The sequence below is a fragment of the Sylvia atricapilla genome, chromosome 4 (genome assembly GCF_009819655.1).
Source record: "Sylvia atricapilla isolate bSylAtr1 chromosome 4, bSylAtr1.pri, whole genome shotgun sequence".
Classification (NCBI taxonomy): domain Eukaryota; kingdom Metazoa; phylum Chordata; class Aves; order Passeriformes; family Sylviidae; genus Sylvia; species Sylvia atricapilla.
The window spans coordinates 5,162,021-5,176,196 of NC_089143.1; the positions used below are offsets into that span (position 1 = coordinate 5,162,021).

The window sequence follows — 14,176 nt, forward strand, 5'->3', positions numbered from 1 at the left end:
CTGTACAGTAGTTCTGCTTATGATTGTCATTAACTACCATCTGATATCATCAGAGTTTACACCAAAATTGTCAGACTATTGCATCGTATTTTCTCCTGGAGGTCCCAGTTTTGCAAGAGGGAACTCCAGACTTTCAGAATACTTTACTTGCTGTCAGTTTAGCTTTTATGAAGTCTTACCAAACAAACAAACAAAAAAAATATCCCCACAATTATAATTATGATGTCAGTATTTCTAATGGGCAGGTTTCTAAAGATTGCTTACATTTTCTTTAGCCAGTTTCTCTGCTTGCTTTGCCTCTCTGGCTTGTCTTCTCTCTTCCCTCGTAGCTTGCTGCTCACGAAATCCCTTCTGCTTTTGCAGTGCTAATGTAATCCAAAGTGGTTGTGAAGTTTCCACTTTTTCCAACAATTTAGAGCCATCTAAAGAGTGCCTGCTCTGAAGGACAGGCTTTTCTGAAAGAGAACATGACAAGAATTGATTGAGTAATGCACATCTCTTGTCTTGAGAAAACCCCTACAATTTCTCTGCCCTGTGAAAATGCTGGAGCTAAGCCCATTGAATGCCATGTCAGTCACAGACCTTTGCAGACTGCACGACAAATCCTGAAACAGATTTTATGCCTCAGAAATGAGACCTAATTCGACACACTCACCCAGCTGTCCAAATTTATCCTTTTTTTTTTATGTATGTGAAAAAAAGAAATAAAAAATCAGCAGCTCCACTGAGATACTGTTTTAGAAGTGTCCTGATGTTTGAAAAATTCGAGAATGAAAAAGCCTGGGATCTCCCAATGAAATGCTGAATTCCTGCCTCAGTCTTTTGAGTGTCCTTACTCTGAAAGGGTAATTTTCCCTCTTGTACAGAATACCATTTCAGGACACAGGGGCTTTCAACTCTCCTCTGAAGAGACATTATGGCTAGTCTAATTGTTTTCATTCACTAAAGACTGCCTCTGAAACACAGGCTGCTGTGCCCAGCTGTACTGCTTAAATAAAGAATTTACCCAGGATAAGGGGACCTAGATCTTAATATTTTTTAAGCTAGATAACATTTCTTTAAAAAGAGAAGCAACAGAATGTAGATTTTAAAAATTATACCATCTGCTCTGATGATAGCATTATCCATGGACCACAGAGTCCATCACCTGACTCATTAGAGGCAGAGATAACATCTCTGCCAAGGAAAAAAAGACACACATGTTCCTCCTTGAAATTAACTTTCTTTTGTAGGTTGCACTGGTCACACTGGATTTACAGGTTTCTGAATTAAATTGTGGGCATGGGAATTCACACTCATTCAGGCAACCCTAAGCACAGTAACAGTCCCTTACAAGTAACACGTCATAACTTAAGACCAAATGTCTTCCTCTGGACCTCCAGTATCTCATTTTGGAAATGCAGACAATAGATAAATTTGCTTTAAAAGATACATACCTTTCTTCAATGGCTCAGGCTTTTTGTCATTTTTTTCTCTCCATGGAATGCTTAGAGATGGGAAAAATGACTTCTTTTCTTTGATTTCTTCCTCTTCATTTTTGTAGTCATTGGATGGCGTGGGTTGGGCTGCATTTGCTCTGTCTTCTTTTCTCCAGCCACCATCTGATTCAGCTTTAACCATCCTTTGCCCCAGCATTTCAGACAGGTTTGATCTGTTCATTTTGGAGAGAGGAGATGACGGTGGGGTCTGGCTGGTGGGCTTTGGAGCTAAAGCAGGTTTCTGTGAGGGAAGTGACTTGCCTGCTGGTTTCTCATGAGCAGGCAGAGCACTCTGGCCAGTGGCTGGTGGGACCACTGGTGTGCCCACAGATGGTGAATACTCTACCACAGTAACTGAAGAGTCTTTTAAATGACCAGTGATGTTTGCTCTGCCAGTGCCAGGAGAGGTACTTTCTTGTGAAGTGAAAACAGAGGATTCTTTTTCACCTTCTGGTGAGGTGAGTGGGTCAGGCACACCATCAAAACTGTCTCCTGCACTGTATCTTTTCTTTTTCTTCTGCTCTGCCTGTTGATCATAATGAAAACGTAAAGAGTAGTTTGTCCTTCGTAACTTTATCCCAAAAGGAGAAACATTTTCTTCTCCATTTGGTGGTGGTTTGTCTGCTTTTTTTGTGCTGATATTCTGCTGATTTTCCAGAGCATTGGGAAATTCTGGCTGGGTTAATTCCTTCCCCATAGAATGTGGAAAACTTGGAACAAGGAATGATGGAAGATCTTTTGCAAATTTACAGCCTTCGGTGTTGTCTGTCACTTCCCTGTGGGTTTCCATTTTCTCCTTAGGCTTTTCAGCTAAGTTATCCTTAGAAGTGGAAACCACATGCTCCTTTGAATCAGCAGATGAGCCAGTGGCTCTCCCCAGAGCCGCTGTTTCATTGCCTTTTGCCACATTTACATTCTCAGCATCTGAATGGGTTTTTGAACCATCTGAAAATTTCTGCCACGCTGGTGTTATCGAGAACTTTGCGTTTGCAGAGAGGGTTTTCCTCAAGTTGCCATGAGGAGCACCACGTCCTCGGGGTGTCCAGTCATCACTGTGCCTGCAGACAGCCACTCGGTCTCTCTCATTATATTTGTTGTTTTCTGCATTCTTTAGGATTCTGGAGCGGATAGAGGCCCACTCAGCCAGTACAGCCTGGTTGTTCAATGCCTCTTGTGCGTGTTTCATTTTACTGCTGCTCGGTTTGGGATCCTGTTTTTTCCTCTCAGACTTCTCCGGAGAGGGAATATCCACATTTTTCCTCTCTTCTGTTAAGCCAAGTAATGATTTGCAAGCCGTGTCCTTAATCTGGTTCAAGTTCACTGCTGTGCCACACAGTTGTGCTCCAGTAACCAAAATAGCTGTGTGGGGCACACACACAGATGATGGGAGGGAATGAGAGCCCTTACTGGTAGTGTGCACCCTGCAGTCTTTGACAGATGGAGAAGAGAGTCCTGCTCCTTTGATGGGCATAACAGGACTCAGATTTACTTTCTGAAATATGATCTGTTTATCTCCAGAAGACACTTGGAATGTGAAGGGTCTAGATGCTGTTTGTCTTTCATCTACCTCTTGCCACCGAAGTTCTTCCCCTATGCGTTTTTGCTCCTGAGCCTCAACTTCTCTCTTCAGTTTCTGGGCTAGCATTTCTTCTGCTGTTTTAGTCCCTTTTTCAGGCTGTTTGACTTTTTGGGAACTTGATCCTTCTTGGGGCTTCTCCTCTGCTGGATGCCTATCAGCCCCTCCAGTAGAACACAACTGATCTTTTTCCTTTGGCTGTTCCAAGGATTTTTCCTGTTTTGGCTGAAGCTTTTGTCCTTCTGTGTCTACTTTCTGCTCTTTCAGCTTATTCCATTCACATCCATTTTGTTCCTTTTGCTGCTTCGGTTCATCTTGTAGAACAAAGTCTGAACTTTCCATGTGCATTTGTTTTGTAAGTTTGTGTTTCCTCTGCTCTTCCCGTTTCTTTTTCTTATCCATCACTTTTTGGGGTTGATCCTTCTCTGTCTTTTCTTTCTCCTTCAAATGCTGTCTTTGTTCCTCCTGTTTCTTTTCTTCTTTGAGGCTCTCAGGCTCTTTATCCTGCTTCATTTTTATTTCAACTTCTTCAAGCTCTTTCTCTTCTAGTTCTTGTTGCTGTATTTCTTCCTCATTTTGTTTCTTGAGCTCTTTTTGTTCCTCTAACCAGTTGCTTTCATCTTCCTTTTGACTGTCTTTTTCAGTCCTATGTTGTCTTAATTCTTCCAGTGCTAACCTCTTCGGCTCCTCCAGCTCTCGTCTCTGTTTCTCCTCCAGATCCTTGTGCTTCTGCTCTTCCCATTCCTGATGCTTCTCCTCCTCCAATTCCTGACGTCTCTGCTCCTCCTGTTCCTGGTGCTTCTGCTCCTCCAGCTCTCCTCTTTGTTGCTCTTCCTGTTCCTGATGCTTCTCTTCCTCCTGCTTTAGTCTCTGTTTTTCCTCCCATTGCTGGTGCCACTGCTCATCCAGCTCTCTTCTCTGTTGCTCCTCCTGTTCCTTGAGCTTTTGTACCTCCAGCTCTCCTCTCTGTTGCTCCTCCTGTTCCTTGAGCTTCAGCACCTCCATCTCTTGTCTCTGTTGTTCCTCTTCCTTGAGCTTCTGCACCTCCATCTCTTGTCTCTGTTGTTTTTCTTCCTTGAGCTTCTGCACCTCCAGCTCTTGTCTCTGTTGTTCCTTCAACTTCTGCTCCTCCAGCTCTCGTCTCTGTTGTTCCTCCTGTTCCTTGAGCTTCTGCACCTCTAGTTCTTGTCTCAGTTGTTCCTTGAGCTTCTGCTCCTCCAGCTCTCGTCTCTGTTGTTCCTCCTGTTCCTTGAGCTTCTGCACCTCTAGTTCTTGTCTCAGTTGTTCCTTGAGCTTCTGCTCCTCCAGCTCTCGTCTCTGTTGTTCCTCCTGTTCCTTGAGCTTCTGCACCTCTAGTTCTTGTCTCAGTTGTTCCTTGAGCTTCTGCTCCTCCAGCTCTCGTCTCTGTTGTTCCTCCTGTTCCTTGAGCTTCTGCTCCTCCAGCTCTTGTCTCTGTTGTTCCTCCACTTCCCAATGTCTCTTGTCCTCCAGGTCTTGTCTTTGTTGTTCCTCCAACTCCTGCATCTGCTCCTCCAGCTCTTGCCTGTTTTCAGCCTTTATCAGTCTTCTTTCCTCTTTATGACATGTTTTCTCTTCTATTTTCAAAGATGTCTCTCCTTCAAGGAGGTATTGCCTCCTCTCTTCTTCACAGCGCCTTTTTTCCTGTTCTTTCCGCATCTCCTCTAGTTCTTGGCACCTTTTTTCTTCCATTTCTCTTTGTTCTTCCATTTCTACAATCTGTCTTATCCTTTCAGCTTCAAGGATACCCCAGTGATCTTCAATTCTTTTTTCCTCTGCCAGCTGAAGCTGCTTCTGCTCGTCTCTGTCCTGGATTAGCTTGTCTGCTGTGAAGCGTCCATTATAACCTGGGTATATGTCCTCATACAGCTGAGTGTCTAGGTCCTCTGGCTCAAATTCTGTTATTGTTAAACTCTGTGATCCCTAAAATTGGAGACAAGTTTGGAGTTACTGAACATTGCCTGTTGTCTTGTTATCCTTTATAGTGAACAAAGAGTGCCAAATGCAAAGAATTTTTAAAAAGTGATTTAGATGAGCCAACACACCCCGCCCCAGTTTATGGATTACATCGTCGTAGATCCCATGTCTCTTACCTATTCAGATGATAGGTGAGAGACATAGGATGATAGGTGAGAGACATTTCTTCAAAAGAAAGAAAACATCTCAAGAATTGCAGCATTACAATGCCAAATATTCAGTCACCATTTGGTGTACATTGAGACCTGCCATTTCAAAATTTGCAGAAGCCCAAGAAACAGTAAATTTCATATGTCCATTCTTGTTCTGCTACTTAGACCTCCATCCTTTGAGCCTGAAATCATTAATGCCTACTTAGGGGCATTGTTTTGCCAGTTCTTTCATGGCAAATCTGGTACTTGCAGAGACAGAGCTGTTGCCTGCAGAAAAAAGCTCTGCAATGCTCGCCAGGAGAAAACACTCCTCAGGGAAACACGATTTGTTTTCTTTTCACAAATCTGGAGCCAGGATATCTTCCTCATTAGCTGTGCTGAGACTCCAGTGCTATTGTAGGAACCATGGGAATGTGGTATGGACATGCTCAGCCAGAGCTTCCCAGTAATACTGCTCTGTTCTGTACTGCTCTGTTCTGTACCTGAAGAGTGCTTCTCTTTAGGAAAACAGCTCAGCTAATGTCCTGTCCAGCTATCATTTGCTGAGCCATCATTTGGCTCCAGTTAACCATTGTACAAACAAGAGGTTTAAATTTAATTTCTTCATTGTGAGAGTGATAAGTGCAAGTACAGTGGTGCAGAAGAAAGGGCAGTGGCCTCTCCTGAGCTTTGTGTAGTTGAATAGTCTTGTCCCATATACAAGAACTTATAAGACGTCAGGATAAAAACCAAAACAGTGTGCATTAAGTGTACAAAGCTACAGCTTTATATTTCTCTCTATAGCTGTTGCAAGAGCTACATTACTTAAGTCTTCTTCCTTCTTATAAGGCAAAGATTTTACCCCTGTAAGAACCCATGCCAAATTTAGAGAATCTGATTTTTCCCAACCAAATTTTGCACTATCTGATTGCCTATATCAGAGTAGCACATATCTTCAGGCCTTTATGACCTACAGTTTTTACTAGAAAAACTAGAATCAGATGGCTCTCCCAGTGTAAAATCCTAGTGGAAGTACTTCAGGTTTAAGAGGCATTTGTCTCAATTGTCAATATTAAAACTTCTTTGCTTCTTCTCTCCAGCTAGGGTTTTGGATAAATGACAGTGTTAATCAGATCATAAGTCCTCTGTCTCTAGATCCTAATACACTCATTTATAGTTATTTTGTACCCAGTTTCAAAAATAATCGCCCTCCTTTTGCTGTTTGGCCAGTTATTAAATACCTTTGTCAATCTCTTGTGCTGTCTTGACATCCTCTGCTTTTTTGGCTTCACTGACAGTTTGTGCTTAGCTGCACTGTTGTCTAGACGAGCAAGAGCCTGGGGAACTGAATCCAAATTGATTGTTTCAATTGTGCCAGAACAGGAAAACTGTCTTTTTGGCCGAGCTGATTTAACTGGAGTGACCTGTTTGTATCACAAACACAAGAAATCATTATTAAGCTATTTGTTCCGTTAAATAAATAAATAGATAGATAGATAGATAGATAGATAGATAGATAGATAGATAGATAGATAGATTACACACACAAACATCTTTGCAGGTTTGAATTTAAAGGAATTATTAGCAGAAAAGATTTGAAACCCTGGCTTTCCATTATACAAATCACAACTTTGGATATGAAAGTTGCAGCTCTAATATTTCCCCATTTTCAGTACCACACATTTTTATCATTTTCACATAAAAATTATTTAGACCATTCTACTGAAGTTTTTTTCACAGTTTAGCTCCACTCTGATCTTGTTGGGAATGGGAAAGGCACAGGCAGGGTTTTAAACAACATCAAACATTGGGACATTTTAAAGTTTGCTTACTGTGAAAAATATCTACATCTTTAAATAATTTAGATTATACACTTCAGGCAGAAGCAAATCAGATTGACTTATCTAAGCATCATAATAGAACAGCTACAGAGCTGTACTCTCTGCATGGAAGATAACTGCAGCATTGGATCTCAGACTGGCAAGGCGCCTGTGGAAAACCTTCCCTCCAGAGTCATGCAAAGTTGCCCAAGACAGAGCCAAACAGCAAAAAACTAAAGATAACACTGGCTTTATTTCTAGTGCCCTTCAAATACTTGGGTTCAGAAAGTGCAAATATAAGCAAAGGGATTCAGTGAGACTCTTTTCATTAATAAATAGTGGAACTGTATGTCTAGGCATGTAAGAATGAGCCTGTCATCTGTCTCTTCCATAAGTCATCAAGCTATCATCCCAAGACTTGCATTTGGCATAACACAAATGGGAAAAGAAGACAGAGGGAAAAAAAAAAAAAAGGAGAAAACATCTTCTGTAAGGAAAGAAATCACATACATTGTTTTCAAGGCAGCTCTGTAATCTTCTGAGGTTAAACATATGCTAATCAGGGAACCAATTACTTAAAAGCTGAGGGAACATTTTGCATATGCTTATTGAATTACATGCAGGCATAACAAAGTAGTAGAAGTACTTATGAAAATTATGACTGTGTGATTAATACATCAAATAGAGGAATGCTGCAAGACTGGCAGAAACTGGGTTCTGCTGTTTCCTGCAATCAGCTCTTAAGATTTCTCAATCTTAGTTATTGCTTATTAACTAGCTCCAAAACTGCACAGCGTTCACAAAATGTTGGATGATCAATCAAACAATGTATGAAAACAAAAACTGTCAGGCTTCTAATATCTAAAATTAGAATGCAACTCAGCGCAAAACAAGTGTAAAAGTTTTTTACCTTTTCTTCCATTTCATGTCTTGTTCCAAGAAAATTCATTTTTCTCAAGAAATCTGGAGTGTCACTGGACTAGAAAAAATTACCACATGCAAGGATTAAAATGTAAAGGATCTAGCAAATATGATTCAAAGGTCTTGTGAAAATTATGTATATTAAGGTTGTATTTTTCCCTCTTTTTCTATCACTTCAGGACTGATGGATAAGCAATTCTCATTCCTACATGCTCTGAGCTTGTCTTCACTGCTCCTCAAATCACTGCTGTCTATACAGCTCTACAAAAGGCAAAACACTCATGCCTCCTTAACAAGATAATAATAATTGTTCCAAAACAAAAGAAAGGGCACAGCTTTGTAGGATTTTGATCAGGTCTTACTGATCTTATTTTCTCCTGACTTACACATAAGGAAAAAGATATTAACCTGTTCAGGCATTACCTCTGCTGCAAGGAGCTTCAACTCCATGTTCTTTTTGCAGAGGTAACAGTCCTCCCAGAGTGATGGAAGCCTGGAGAACTGGGACTCTTTAGCCACTGTCCCTCTTCAAGCCATCACAGTGAGGAATTTTCAAGGCACAGGGCTTGAAGGGGCATTCATCACACCCAGAAACATTGGTTTTAATCATTCTATCACAGTATTACTTCATAACCTAATGTGTGTTGGGATCCCTTACACCCACATACTTGTTAATATCAAGGCTAAAAGCTCAGCTTCACAACTACAGGTTAAATGAAACCCAGAACTCTTGCCACCAATCTGAGCTACTCAGTTGGGAAAATCAGAAGTCACAAAGCATAACAGGAAACTTGTTCAAAGCAGAGCAGGTCTGTGTGGCCCTGGCCACCAGTTTTTGACAGAAGCCACCCCATCCCCCAAGACCTATGCAGATAGACATGCCAAGGAGTTACAGGCCAGCAGGTGAGACAAGAGCAGAAACAAGGGAAGCTGCCACACACCAGAAATCTCTGATAACACAGGTAATTAGTGTGCAGAAACAAAAGGAAAGTACCAAGTGCTCTGGCTGACACTATCCATGTAAAGTTGGTTTGTTGGTGTCTACAACTGCCTCTGAGTAGGAATGGTTGCTCCTTCAGTATTTGGAAAAAAATAATCATGCAAAGGGGTGTTCGTTTTGTTTTCAAAACGTAATTATTTTAAAGAGTAGGTGGTAAGAACTGAATTTCACCCTCCTTAGTACACAAAAATACTCTAGCAGGATTTTAGTGCTTGGACTATTGTATCCTTTGAGCTGGAAGTCACCAGTGACATTAGGGTGTCCTGCAGGACCCAAGAAGAAGGCTGTCTGCAGAGACTCTGTGCTGATCTCAAGCACAGGCTCACCTACCACCAGGGTAGAGACAGTGCATGGCCAAAACCTGCCCACAGTCCCACTGCACACTTGGTGCTCTGAGGCACACAGGATGCTCTTGATTCACCTGAACACACCAGAAGGAGTACTGGTTAAGCAAAAAGATATACCTTAATTAGGTTTAATTTTTATCTTTGCAGACCGCCAAGGGAGAGTGTGAGTGTGCAGGTCCTACCCAAATGCCTGGCTCCCTGGCAGACTGAACCACAGCCATGAAAGAAGTGGTCACAAAGGAGCTGTGTTGTCCCTTAAAGACTGATGAGGAATTTGGGCCAACTCAGCCCTAAATCTCCCTTCTGTGTGTTTGGCTGAACATAGGCATGAATTGCACAGGGCCCTTTGTGTTTCACACAGGCAGCACTCGTGTTAGTGAAGGTGAGTGGAGGCTCTGCCCAGGATCCTAAGGGCTGTGTGTGCATGCTGCCTTGCTGGATGCCTTCCCCAAACGTCCCCAGGAACAAAATCAGCCTCCTCCAGACATGGAAGGTTGTCACTGTACTCCTTTCTGCCATTACAGCCATGCACTGAACAAGGCTTGCCCTAGAGGATTTCAGGAGACTTTTCCTCACTCACCACGTTTCTTCACTGTCTGAACAAGACCCTTCTGGACACCTGAAAGTCCACAGCAGTAAAATCTTAACGAATAATTTGAATAATTATTTTAATTATATTGGGAATTTTACTTTAGGGAGCATTTAAAATGCTTCTCCCCCTTCTTCACCTTTGGTTCCTGTCCATGAAAAATATCCATACTTACTCTAAGACCTAGGATTTTACAGGTCTAGGCTTCTAAACACCTCTCATTTTGAAATTATTTTATTTTTTTGGTATTTGATGCTGTGAACAACTTTCCTTGCTGGGAAGTCCATATTTTAAAATATTTTCTGTATTGGAAAAAGTTTCCTGTGTTCTGGCAACACTGGAAGCCTGCACTGCTTGGAAGCTCAGAGCAAACACCCAAACCAGTAATTCTGTGCAACCTGGCTGAGGATGCCAAGAGCATGCTTCCCACCAGGTCAAGAAGCACAAGCTGAGAGATCCCTCCCACATAAAACAGCCCACTGAGCTCTGCTACGCCTCACTGGAAACATCTGCTACACCTCAGTGAACTTTGCTGCTTTAGTTCTGCTCCAGTGCCGTGGACATGTCAATTTAAAGGGCTTACTTTATTACTGCAGTCTGAGATCACTGTGTCCTGCTGGGTCTCAGTCTCCATGGGGCTGCTGAGCAATGCATCATCTTCTGCACTGGTGTTTGCTTCCCCCATTGTCCTCGCAGAAATTGTCATTTGTGGAGGCTGCCCAAATTTTATATTTTTGGCCAACTGTTGCTGAAAAAGAAGAAAAATGAACAAACAAACAGAACAGGTATTTATACAAGCAAAACAAGCCAAGTGCAGCAAGTGCCCCTTCTCTGGCTGAAAGCTGCACAGAAATATTCTGGGCAACTTCTGACTCTGGACTAAAAAAAAACCCAAACAACAACAACAACACCATCACATCAAAAAAAAAAAAAAAAAAAAAAAAAACCCAAACAAAAAAACCCAACAAAAAAAAACCCAAACCAAATCAAAACAAAACAAAAAACACCCCAAACAACAACCCCCATCCCCAAAAAAAAGCCACCACAAAAAAAGCCAAACTACAAAAAAAACCCCAAAAAAACCAAAAAAAACCCAAACAAACAAACAAAACACACACACAAAAAAAAAAAAAAAAAAAAAAAAAAACAATACCCAAAAAACAAACCAAAACCAACAACAAACAAAGACCAAAAAAACCCCAACCATCCTGAGGCCCACATTGTTGCAATGTGGTGGGCACGCTCTCTTCTTTCTCCCCACAAGGTAACTAAAGTGAGGAATTTACTGCATGATGGCTAATTTTGCATGATTAATTCAAGCTCTTGACAATGTTGCCAACTTCTGAAAATTTATTTGTGTTTTGAAACACTCAATCTCTTTTTTGAATCTGTGTTCTAGGTTAAGACTTTGTTTATAAAAGCTAATTATAAAGCCTTATTCTTGTGAAGAAATAAACTTACGAGAAAAGTGTACACTGAGAAACTAAAACTTCCCCAAAAGGCAAACTTTTTCTTTTCTAGCCCCGAAACCCTGCATCTCATGCATTTTTATTTCTAAAATGTATCCTTGTTGTAATGTTTAATCTTAAGTTTTAAATATGAACGGTTTGGCACAACCCTGCCTTCAAGAGGCAAATTCCCAAAGCAAGGGGAAACCCAGCTTTTTAAAATGCTTGGTCTCATAGGAAGAACAGACAAACTCATGTCTGCTCATGCTCATGAGCACTGCCACTCACTGCTGTTACACAAAGAAATTTAGGCAAGGGACATGCAAGAGATGAATGGATAAAAAAAGCTTTCCCACCATTTATTTTCCATATTGAAGCAATCTTCTCTCAAGGCTTACCAGGAAGTACTCTTGAATTACATCAAACATAAGATAAATAAAATAAGAAGCATATATTATGTGTCCTCTAGCAGGGTGAGTTAAAGAAATTGCAGAGACATGTACCATACCAACTTTGAATGTGAGCTTTTTGCAAAAGAGAGAACACATTCTCCAGAAGGAGTAAATACAGCAAGGGACATCTATGAATATATTATTTTCCTGAAATATTTCAGGGAATCATTCTCAATTAGGAAGGAAGAGACCATGGAGTTAGTTTCTTGCTTTGCTGTTTTTCAAGGGCTGAAAATTCTCCAAAGGGGATCTCATTTTTATCTTGTGATACTGTGAACAAGTAATTCAACTGTGCAGCTTCTAGTCAGTGGAAATGTCAGGTACATAATACTCTGACAGAAGTTTGCTGCTGAGAGCTGTGGAAGATTGGAGTAGACAGTAGGTAAAACAAAGATTTTTTTTTTCCCCTACATTGTAGAATCGGTAACATGGCACAAATGTGAGGAGTTGATAAGGAAAAATACCCTCTGAAGGAATTCAGGTCAGATTAGTGTTTCTTGCCATAGTTCCCAGTGGACTAGACTCTTATATTAACTTTATCCATATTATCCCATAAAAACATTAACAGATTTCTGTTCTGAACCATGAAACAAAAATTACATGCAGAAACTCCTTATAACCAGGTTATTAAACTAGAATAGCTTTTCTCAGTCTCCTCACTGAGTTACAGTTAGTTATTTATGCCCATTTGAATTTTGGCAGAAAGTAGTGAAATTCGTATCGTAAAGCATTTTGGCACAGTGGGTAGTTCTGAATGGCAAACCTTTATTCCCACCTGGATTACTAAAGGCAAGGGTTTCACCAAGTCCTTACAGGCTTTTATGTTAGCAGTGCAACTCTCTGAATTGAAATCTCACATGCTTCCATTGTATAAACAGGAGCGTGCAAAATGGTCTCTATGAGATTGTGGGAGGCCTTTAATTCTGCCCTATTCCTGCAGGCCTTCTGATGCCAAAATAAAATTACTTCAGGAAAAAGGTCTTAACGTGATAATGTGTTTTCTAAGTTGAGATTGCTCCTTTCTTCTTCCCAAAGCCATATTCCTAGACAGATAATTTTCCTGGGTAGAAAACTGGAACTATTGGCATTACTGAGCAACCACCTAGGAAACTAAAGATCTGTGCATCTGTTCCATGGTGAGAACACGCACACATTAACACATTGCAGTGTATTTTGGAGGAAGGGATGGGGTGTTACCCTTTTGATCTTCTGACAAGTTCTCGATGGATGTGTGTGTGCAGTGTGAGATGGGAGTTCAGTGATGGAGCTGTTGTGGAGAAAGGTCTATGCTTGAAAAAGGATGGCCTTTTTAATTACCATCAAGGGTGCTTGAGGGCTCTGCAGTAACAATGTGGTTCTCTGTATATAAAAGTTTTATATATATATATATAATGTACATAAAAATTTTATTTTCTTCATATTTCCAAGAAATATACTATCCTCAATATTTATGGACTGCACACAGTCATGACTGCTTTAAAAGTTTGCTCAGACTGGCATAAATTAGTTTGAGGACTGAGGAACAAACTCTAGTAATCCTCACCCTTCCAGAACAGAAGGTGCTTCTCTGTATTATTTATTTATTGGCCTTTTTTGAACAAATTTATCTTAAAAAAACAAAAAGCTCCACTAGTAGTTCTCCACTGGCCAGTATATTTTGGTGCATTCTATTCTCTAAAGTTGACACTAAAGAAACTAAATACCAAATGACCAAACATCAAAATGTGAAATAGCTCCTTGTAACTACTGAGCAAATTTAGTCTTATTGCTTTTAAAGAGTAATGCTAAACCTGCTTCTTGGTCTTTTTAAGAATGTGCTTATAATGTAACTACAATGCAATTACTGTCTCAGAAAAATTCCACACTGATGCATTTTCTACCTAGTCAATCGTAAAAATTCTAAAAACGCACCATCCATGAAAGAAAATAAAAATCTCACACACTTTACTTGAGAGAACACTTAGATAGTCTACCCCAGATGGAATGATACATCAGTTTAAGATGCGAGACCTTTGAGAAGAGGCCATAATCCCTGAAAAAGAGAATCTGCTTTAAATGTCTCAAAAGTTTCAGTCAGACCTATATTTCTGAACACATAACTATAAATCCTCTGTAGTTAAGAATTCCCTGTGCTGACAGTTTGTGGATGATTGTTGCCTAAGGAAGATTATTTACAATGCTAGTTATTAGAAGTTGCAGGCATGGCATTTTATTTTTCTGCCATTGCACAGTCATGTCTAAACAGCCTTTTGAAAATCTCCACAGATGCATATTGGGCTCAGTCACAGGACCTTGGTCTCTTCTGTCAGTGCCTTAGTGAGGTAAGGGACAGGTCTGCACACCTAATACAGGCAAAAAAACCTAGCAGTTTAGGAGAAAAAAATATAAGTTTGCATTCATCTGATTTTTTAAATCTTCC

At 40.6% G+C, this 14,176-nt stretch overlaps 1 protein-coding gene across 3 annotated transcripts in view; it reads right to left on the reverse strand.

Annotated features, from left to right (window-relative positions):
• The window catches only part of CRACD (capping protein inhibiting regulator of actin dynamics), a 68,718-nt gene that overhangs the window by 5,221 nt on the left and 49,321 nt on the right, over window positions 1–14,176 (reverse strand). For all 3 annotated transcript variants that reach the window (XM_066316958.1, XM_066316957.1, XM_066316956.1), the window contains 5 exons: window positions 10,441–10,605; window positions 7,911–7,979; window positions 6,422–6,604; window positions 1,437–4,995; window positions 265–455 (listed from right to left, as the gene is read on the reverse strand). In XM_066316958.1, coding sequence (XP_066173055.1) covers window positions 265–455; window positions 1,437–4,995; window positions 6,422–6,604; window positions 7,911–7,979; window positions 10,441–10,605 — 4,167 coding nt within the window. The remainder of the gene's footprint in view (window positions 1–264; window positions 456–1,436; window positions 4,996–6,421; window positions 6,605–7,910; window positions 7,980–10,440; window positions 10,606–14,176) is intronic.